Below are 8,992 nucleotides of genomic sequence, written 5' to 3' on the forward strand. Positions count from 1 at the left end.
ACATCCCTCCATGGCCTCTGTCTGCATCAGCTCCTGCTTCCTGACCTGCTTAAGTTCCAGTCCTGACTTCCTTGGTGATGAACAGCAATGTGGAAGTGTAAGCTGAATAAACCCTTTCCTCCCCAACTTGCTTCTTGGTCATGATGTTTGTGCAGGAATAGAAACCCTAAGACACCTGGGCTCCACGCAGGCAAAACTGTTTTGGGGGTGAGGATGGGGAGGTCTAAAAACTCAAAAGAAAAAGACTGTCAGTTAACTAATGACAGAGAGAATGGGGAGGGGTCTAATGCAATATGGCTGCTGTCTTTGGAAGAGGCAGCGGTGAGGGTGAGAGGGGTGGCTACATGGTGAAGAGAGCTTGGTGAAGAGAGGAGGACCAGGGTTTGGTTTCTAGCACGACCTCCTGTATCTCCACCTCCAAGGGATCCAATGTCTGAACTCCAAGCACACATGAACACACGTGCGTGCGCGCGCGCGCACACACACACACACACACACACACACACACTTTAAGAGGTAGTAACATAGGACCAACAGTATCCACAGAAGAAACACAGACTGTGTCTCAAAAGGACAAACCAACCCAAATCCAAGAAAGTCAGAGCCAGCCAAAGGTTGCTTTACTATGTCCCCAGGTCCTGGTGCCACTCAGAGGACCCCAGCCAGGAGATGGAACCAAATGTGCCCCCACCCCTGCCAAGTCTTACCACATTCTCTGGCAGCTTGTGTCCTGGGAGATATTTCACGTTTTCGTGGTCATTGTTGATTATGTCCGTCAGCTTCCTCCCGTTCACGGTCTCCTCAAAGACCCACATCTTGACGGTGGAGGAGAACTTCTGCAGGGTCTTCACGTTACTGCCGATGATTTTTGCAACAGCTGATCCCCTGGAATGAGGAGGGCAAAAAACCATAAACTCACTCAAAGGCAAAAATGCATAAGTCTCACACTTCCATTCTGAGCCCGCACAAGTCCACTCAAGTGAGTGGCGTTATCAGCCTCCAGCCACTGAAAACTCTGTTCTTATAGGAAATGCCCCCTGGAACATGGCAGCATTTGGTACAAAGTTTAAAAATAGATCAGGAGGCTGGGGTGTAGCTCAGTCGGCAGTGTGCTTGCCTAGCACATACAGAGTCCTGCTGTGGGCTCAGGGATAAGAATATGGTAAAAAAGTAGGTGTGGTATTTCCTCCCTGTAACCCTAGCACTTAGGAGGCTGAAGCAGAAGATGTCCGTCACCGACTCAAGTGGATTCCAGAACAACCTGGATTGATTGAGACCCTATCTCAAACTCAAACAAGCAAAGGTAATGGAGAGTGCTCAAAAAACCAAGGATTTGGGAATTCCTGCGTTTAAAGTGTGTGTGTTTGGGTGTGTGTACAAGCAGTGCTGCAGTGCTGCTGATGAGAGAGACTGGTGGTAGGCAGAGGCCTGGCTCAGTTACTTGGCCCTTGCCTTGGGGAGGCTCCAGATAGGCCATAACCTGGGAAGGGGCTGAGCAGCATCCCAGGAAAGTCCTGGGAACCAAACCTAGTCCAGGGCGTGTACACAGAAGCATGAAATCCAATTCTCCACACAAGCAAGCACAACTTAAGCCTTAGGCCTCAAAACACACACAATCAACTCTGCAATGCTTTGCAAATGAATTTGTAATTCCAGCACTGGCAGGTGGAGCTGGGGGCGTGGTGGCGAATAAGGCACTGAGGCCATCCTTGGCTATAGCGGGAGTTGGAGGCTAGCCTGAGCTATGTGAGACTTCTTTAAAAAAACAAAACAAAGTCTGACATAGCAGTACACATCTTTAATCCCAGCACTTTGGAGGCAGAGGCAGGAGTGTCTCTGAGTTCAAGTCCAACATGGTCTACAAAGTGAGTTCCAGGGGAGCCAGGGCTACACAGAGAAACCATGGGGGGTGGGGCAAACAAAAACCATAACCAAATGGTAGACAAAGGTAGGAGGATCTCTGTGAGATCGAAGCCAGACTGGGCTATGCAGTGAGACCCTTTCTTCTCTCTCCCCAATACCCTGCCCTCTTCTTTAGTTTTTTGTTTGTTTGCTTGCTTTTTGTTGTTATTGTTTTGGTTTTTCGAGACAGGGTTTCTCTGTATAGCCCCGGCTGTCCTGGAACTCAATTTGTAGACCAGGCTGTCCTCGAACTCAGAAATCTGCCTGCCCATGTTGTTGTTGTTGTTTGAGACAGGGTTTCTCTGTGTAGCCCTGGCTGGCCTTGAAATCAGAGACCCACCTGCCTCTGCTTCCCGAGTGCTGGAATTCAAGGTGTGTGCTACCACTGCTAGTCTGTGAGACCCTTTTTAAAAACAACCCCAATCCAATACTAAACAAAAAAACTCAGCCAACCAAACAAATAAGTAGGGGGCTGGAGAGATGGCACAGTGGTTAGAACATTGGCTGCTCTTGCAGAGGTCCCAGGTTCAATTCCCGGCAACCATATATGGCGACTCACAATCACTTCTAGTTCCAGTGGCAGGGAATCTGTGATGCCCTCGGCTGGTGCTGAGAGTACCAGGCTCACACGTGGTGCAGACTCGCATGCAGGGAAAACACCCATGTAAAATAAAGATTATAAAGATAAAAATAGTCAAGTGGGAAATGGGTGGGTTCTTGATGTAAGGCCTCAATTTTTATCAGTCTATAGGAGAGATGTCATCACGTCACAGACGAAGTGAGGAAGCTAACACAGACAAAGTGAGGAAGCTAAGGAAGCCCAGGTGTGACCCAGAGACCCTGGGGGCACCAAGAGGCAGGAGCTGAGCCCAGATCTGTTTCCCAAGAGCCCTTGCCGGTCAGTCCTTAAGCTGATCTGCTTCCAGACAATACATGCATAGGCCTCAGGCTGTGTGCAGGGGGTGCACGGGAGGGGAAGCCACAGGTCTGTCTGTCTGTCTGTGCCCTCCCGGAGATCGGACCCTGGGCAATGGTGAAGGGTGATGCCCTGGCTGGTGGCTGTTGTGTGAAGCCTTTCTTCCCTGAGGAGATCTCAGCAGCTGCTGCCCAGTGTCAAACCAAAGCAGACCCAGGGCCCAGCCTGGGGAGTTTCCTGGGCTCATGAGTGAGGACCTAATTATGCGAGCACGGTTGACCCATCAATCAAAGTCTCACCCCAATGTGAATGACAGACTTCCCCACTGCTGACAGACAGCCTTCCACACAGGAAACCTTACACCCCTGAATACTGTGTTCTTGAGAACGGGGCAAATGGGGTGGAACAAGAAAAGGCTCATGGGAATCATCTGTCGGGCCTCCTGGTGCTCGCAGGGTGTCGGGTGTGGGTGGGCTCAGCAAATAAAAGTGCTAGTCACAGCAGCCTTGATGGCCGGAGTTTGATCTCCAGAACCTACAATGAAAGGTGTCCTTTGATCTCCACAGGTGTGTCATGGGGCACCTCTCACATGTGCAAGCACACACATAAACACAGTAATAAATACATGTTTTTTTAAAAACCAAAGCTCTGTGCTTGATTTCTGACACTAAAAGAACCAAGTGGCTGGAGCAACCGTTCAGTTGGTAGACTGCTTACCTAGAATGTACAAAGCCCTGGATTTCATCCTTGATACCACTAAACCAGGTACAGTGGCACAGGCTTGTAATCTTAGCACTTGGGAGGTAGAGGTAGGACTAGGAGTTCAAGGCCAGGCTGGCGAGATGGCTCAGTGGGTAAGAGGTCCTGAGTTCAAATCCCAGCAACCACATAGTGGCTTACAACCACCCATAGTGAGATCTGACGCCCTCTTCTGGCGTGTCTGAAGACAGCTACAGTGTCCTTATGTATAATAAATAAATCTTATGTATATAAATCTCTCTGGAGCGAGCAGGGACTGAGCACGCAGAGGTCCTAAAAATTCAAATCCTAACAACCACATGAAGGCTCACAACCATCTGTACAGCCACAGTGTACTCACATACATAAAACAAATAAATCATTAAAAAAAAAGAGGAGTTCAATAAAGGCCAGACTGATGGATGCCCTATCTCAAAGAAAGAAGCAGGAAGAAAGCTTGGACTTGAAGGGCATGGAGGAAGGGCAGGTAGGGAGAGAGGGCTTGAGGGTCTGTGTATGGGCAGATAGATGACCACGGGTCTGGTGCCCACCAGGCACTGTGTAGTTTCCAGTACCTCATTTAGCACTACCCATGTCAGGGCAGGGACTGAAGGGGTGCTTGGGGGTTTCCCAGTTGGAGGTAAGGAAATCTAACTGAGATCGTGGTGGGAGAAAACTGCAATGCAGAAGGACCCCCCACACACACACACACTCTACCCCTGGGCGTGAATCTGATGGGGCACATCTTCGGCTTCAGTTTTTCATCTAAAGGGGACTTATTACAGGGTGGGCCAGATGGATTGGTGTGCAAGTGTGGTGATCTCAGCTCTGTCTCCAGGACTCACGTGGTGGAAGGAGAGAACTGACTCTTGTTCTCCTCCCCACCCTAAAGAAATGGATGTAATTTAAGGGCCAGAGTGCTTAAGAGCCCTGGCTATTCCCACAGAGGACTAGGGTTTGGTTCCCAACTGTCTGTTCTCTCCAGCCCCGGGGACCTGATGCCTTCTAGCCTCCATGGATAATGCATATCTAGGGGTACGCATGCATGCATGCAGGCAACTCATACACATAAAATACAAGTAAGGGTACGTTTTAAAATGCAATTTAAAATTATGTTGTATCGCACTCTGGATTTACCACTGGGCTCTGGGGATATAACTCAGGCCCTCCTGATTGCAGGGTAGGCACTTTCACCAATTGAGCCATTCCCCAGCCTCTTGCTCTCTCCTTTAACCAAGGAGAGGGTTCAGGGAGAACCAGCCCCTGGCCATGCTTTCTATGGCCTGAGCCTTGCCCCTCCCAGGGCTGCTCTGAGCTGAGGTTCACTGGGCAATCGGGGATGTTTCTATTAAACGACGTCTAGTCTTCAGTCCTAAGAGCAATACATGAAAGAATCCAAAGCATCATGAATTACCCCATCTCACCACCCAGGCAGAGCCATGATTAACACAGCGTGTGATCCTCTGCAGTTAAAGGGCCTTTAAAGTACAATTGAGTGCCAGAGACTCAGATACAAATGTGAAAACTGAAAGATTTTACGATTAGATTCAACTCTGTGCAATGTTTATTTGATCTCTGTGTACAGAAGCTATCCAAGTTTAAAGCCAAAACCACAGAGACAGGGAAAAAAACAAAAATCAATATGAGCACGACACTGGGCGGGATGGGAGGGAGACACGGGGCTTGTGGTGACTGCTGAGGACAGTGCTCACTGTGCACCATGGAAGGGCACCCCCCACGTAAGGCAGCACATGGCTGAGGATGTGGCTCATTGGTAGAGTCAACTTTAGCAAGAAGCCTTGGTTCCAAAACCCAGCACAGCAGAAACTGTTTTTCTAGGCAGCAAGTTCATTTACCGGCTAAGCCTCCCCTCCCTCCCTTTGCAACAGAGTATCACATGGTCCCCGCTGCTCTCTAACTCCTCAGAGTAGCAGAGGACCTGAGGATCGGCTTGAACTTCCAACTCTTCTGTCTCCACCTCAATAGGATCACAGGTTTGTGGCAGGGTTTCCTGCTAGACAGGTCCTCCACAGCTGAGTGTTATCTATACACAGACTCTTAGCAGACACTCATAGTATCCAGAGAACAGAGACCCTGCTCTTGTAAGATACTTCCTATGGCTGCATTGAGCCACCTAAAGACCCGGTGACCTAAAGACCCAGTGACGGGTTAGGGAGATGGGAGATGACTCATGGATGAACAATTGCCACACAGTGTGAGGACTGAAGTTCAGATCCCCAGAACCCACGTGAAGCCAGGAAGGGGAGGTGACCACATGGCCAGTTCATGACAGGCAGAGATGGGATCCCAGGGGCAAGCTGGGTGGCTAGACAAACCGGAGTGTGTGAGCTCTAGGCTTAGGCGTGGAGACGCTGACATGGAGGACAATGTCTGACACCAGCTTCAGGATTCCATATGCATATGTACACACATGCAAGCATGCATATACAGATGCACACATACCTCGCGCACACGTGCACACTCACAAAGGAAGAAAAAGACCCCATGAAGTAACAGATCCCTCTAATCTTAAAGGAAGGAGGTTAGGGTTGTAGGCCTGAGCTCAGACGTTAACGTGCACATGACCAGAGTTCAGGCTGTTAGGTCAGAGCTCTTGAAGAATGTGCTCTTTGGTTTTGTTGCTTTTAGCCCAGGCTAACTGCTTCCTTTTTCTAGAACTGGGGGAAAAGCAGGTAGAAGTAGCCAGAGGATGAGAAGGAGAAGCTACCGCCTGGGACAGCGTTTCTCAAGCTTGGCAGGAGGGGAAATGGGGGCCCAGTTCCTCATCCCACTGACGCTAGCTGAAAACACTTGTTTCCATTTGTGTGTTACACTCCTGGGCGTGATGCGGCTGGATGCTAGTTAATTATAAACCAAGAGTTTGGGACAGCGCTAATTTGGCAGAATGCATGTTTACCATGAACCCAGGAAAGCCTGAGCCCATAAACGGACATGTAGCATGTCTGTAATCCCAGCACACAGGAGAAAAGGCTGCAAGATCAGAGCCAGGCTGGATACAGTGAGATGGGCCTTAGCCCTCCATGGAAACACAAAAGATAATAATAAAACTCCAAGCATAAAAAGCAAACAAAGTGGTCTGGGGTAATGGCTCAGTCTGGTACTGTGCTTACCTTGTAAACTCAAGGACCTGCGTTTAAACCCCAAAACTCACATTAAAAAGCTGGGCATGGTGGAGCAGGCTTATAATCCTAGCACTGGGGAGGTGGAGGCAGAGGGGTTCCTGGGACTTGCTGGCCAGGCAGCCTGGGCCTACTTGGTGAGCTGTAGGCCCAGAACAAATCAACAAAGAGGAGCCATCAAACAACAGAACAGAACAACAAAACAGACGCCATCGAGATGGTTCAGTAGGTTGAGGGCACTTGGGGCCAAGCCTGACTATCTGAGGTGGATCCCCAGAATCCACAGGAAGGAGAGAATCAATTCCCCAGAGTTGGCCTCATAACACTCAGGTGCTGCGGTGGGCACACACACACCCACACACTAAATATGTCAAGGTAGGAACATCTTTTGCACAACCTATATATACAGTCATATAAACAAGGCCTGCACAATGACACCATCTGACATCCTAAGTTAGATGGTGACCTCTCACAAGGTCCCACCTGGGCAATTAATGGCTGCCAGTCCTCTCCAGGCACACACAGAAGCAACACTAAATGGTCTCAGCCAGTTGTAGTTATATAAACACGTGTGTGTATCACATATTACACATAACAAATTAAATGAACTCATGATGTTCAGAGTGAGTAGAGGGAGACAGGGGATTACAAATGATGTAAATGGAGGAAATTCTCAAAAATACTAAGCTGTAAATTCTTTAAACTAAAACACAACATTGAGTTGAACATTGTTTTAAAAGACAACCAAGGACAGACAGACAGACAGACAGACAGGGGCTGGTGAGATGGCTCAGCAGTAAAGAGCACTGACTACTCTTCCGGAGGTCCTGAGTTCAATTCCCAGCAGCCACATGGTGGCTCACAACCATCTGTAGTGAGTTCTGATGCCCTCTTCTGGCCTGCAGGCATATATGCAGGCAGAATGTTGTACACATAGTACATTTTAAAAAGAGCCAATTGCAACAAAAGCCAGCTTCCCAGGTCCCCCCAGCGCCTCGGGAAGATCACTCATGAACAGTATAAAATACAGACCTCAGGCCACCACAGAAGGGAACATATGTCCAGAACCACACCCCATTCTCCCATGCAGGTAGGGCAGGAGCCTAAGGCGCAGCTTGAGAGCCAGCTCCCTAGGCCTCTTACCTCTGACCCCTGCTTTGCAGCAGGCTTTGGACAAATTGCATCTATAAATCCTTATTTGGAATTCCAAAGGTATCCTGAGGTATGTCTGAAATTAGGGAGTGATCGGTAGAGTTAGGGGAGAGAGCTTCCTAGCCCTCAGTGTCAGCAGCCAGGACACTCTGTTTGACACCCTAGACTGGGGCCACCCTGAAGTCCTGAACTGATCAGAGGTATCTGCCCAATATCAGCAGTTAAAGGTCATGTCCAAGTTGGGTGTAGCGACTCATGCTTGTAACCCCAGCATTTGGGAAGGCAGAGGCAGGAGGATCAACAAGAATTGGAGACTTGGGCAGTGGTAGTGCACACCTTTAATCCTAGCACTTGGGAGGTAGAGGCAGGTGGATTTCTGAGTTCCAGGCCAGCCTGGTCTACAGAGTGAGTTCCAGGACAGCCAAGGCTACACAGAGAAACCCTGTCTCAAAAACCAAAAAAACAAAAACAAAAACAAACAAACAAAAAAGAATTGGAGGCTTGACTGGCCTACACAGTGCTTGACAGAACCAAGTGTCTCAAAACATAGTCTCACTATGTAGCCCTGGGTGGCATTGAACTCATAGATCTGCCTGCCTCTGCTTCCTGATGGCTTGGACTATAAAGGTAGGCACCAGACCTGTTTGTTGTTTGGTTTTGGATTTTTTTTTTTAAACAATGTTATGTAGTCCAGGCTAGCCTAGTAATTACTATGTAGACTATGTAGTCCAGGTTGGCTTTAAATTCTAGGCAGTCTCTTGTAAAAATAACTTGTATTCTCCTGTTTAATGGTTGTCAGGGAGGCTTACTGCCTCCATCTGCTAACCTAGATCTAGCCCTGGATGCTTCCAGCCTCCCTGCGATCTAATCTAGGTCTAGAGTGTTTTCAGCCTCTGAGACTTACTGCTGAATAGGCTCACCCTCCCTGTTCTTTCTGAATCTTGATGACTGGATCAACTCAAGTGCTCTGGTTCAAACTCCTCTCCCACCTCGATTTGGCTTTTCTCTCAGCCTCTGAACTGCTTGGCCTCAAACTTACTCTAGCAATCAATTCTAATCTTCTGGCTCATTCTCATTCTCTTGCTCTTTCTGTCTTCATCTGTGTCTAGCTTGTTTTCTCTCTCTCTCTCTCTCTCTCTCTCTC

General features: G+C 48.7%; 1 protein-coding gene across 1 annotated transcript in view; it reads right to left on the minus strand.

Moving 5' to 3' along the window:
* Gpd1l (glycerol-3-phosphate dehydrogenase 1 like) overlaps window positions 1-8,992 on the minus strand; it is a 34,940-nt gene that overhangs the window by 20,300 nt on the left and 5,648 nt on the right. Inside the window, exon 2 of the mRNA XM_021172746.2 lies at window positions 708-885. Coding sequence (XP_021028405.1) covers window positions 708-885 — 178 coding nt within the window. The remainder of the gene's footprint in view (window positions 1-707; window positions 886-8,992) is intronic.

Source organism: Mus caroli, chromosome 9 (genome assembly GCF_900094665.2).
Source record: "Mus caroli chromosome 9, CAROLI_EIJ_v1.1, whole genome shotgun sequence".
NCBI classification, from domain to species: Eukaryota; Metazoa; Chordata; class Mammalia; order Rodentia; family Muridae; genus Mus; species Mus caroli.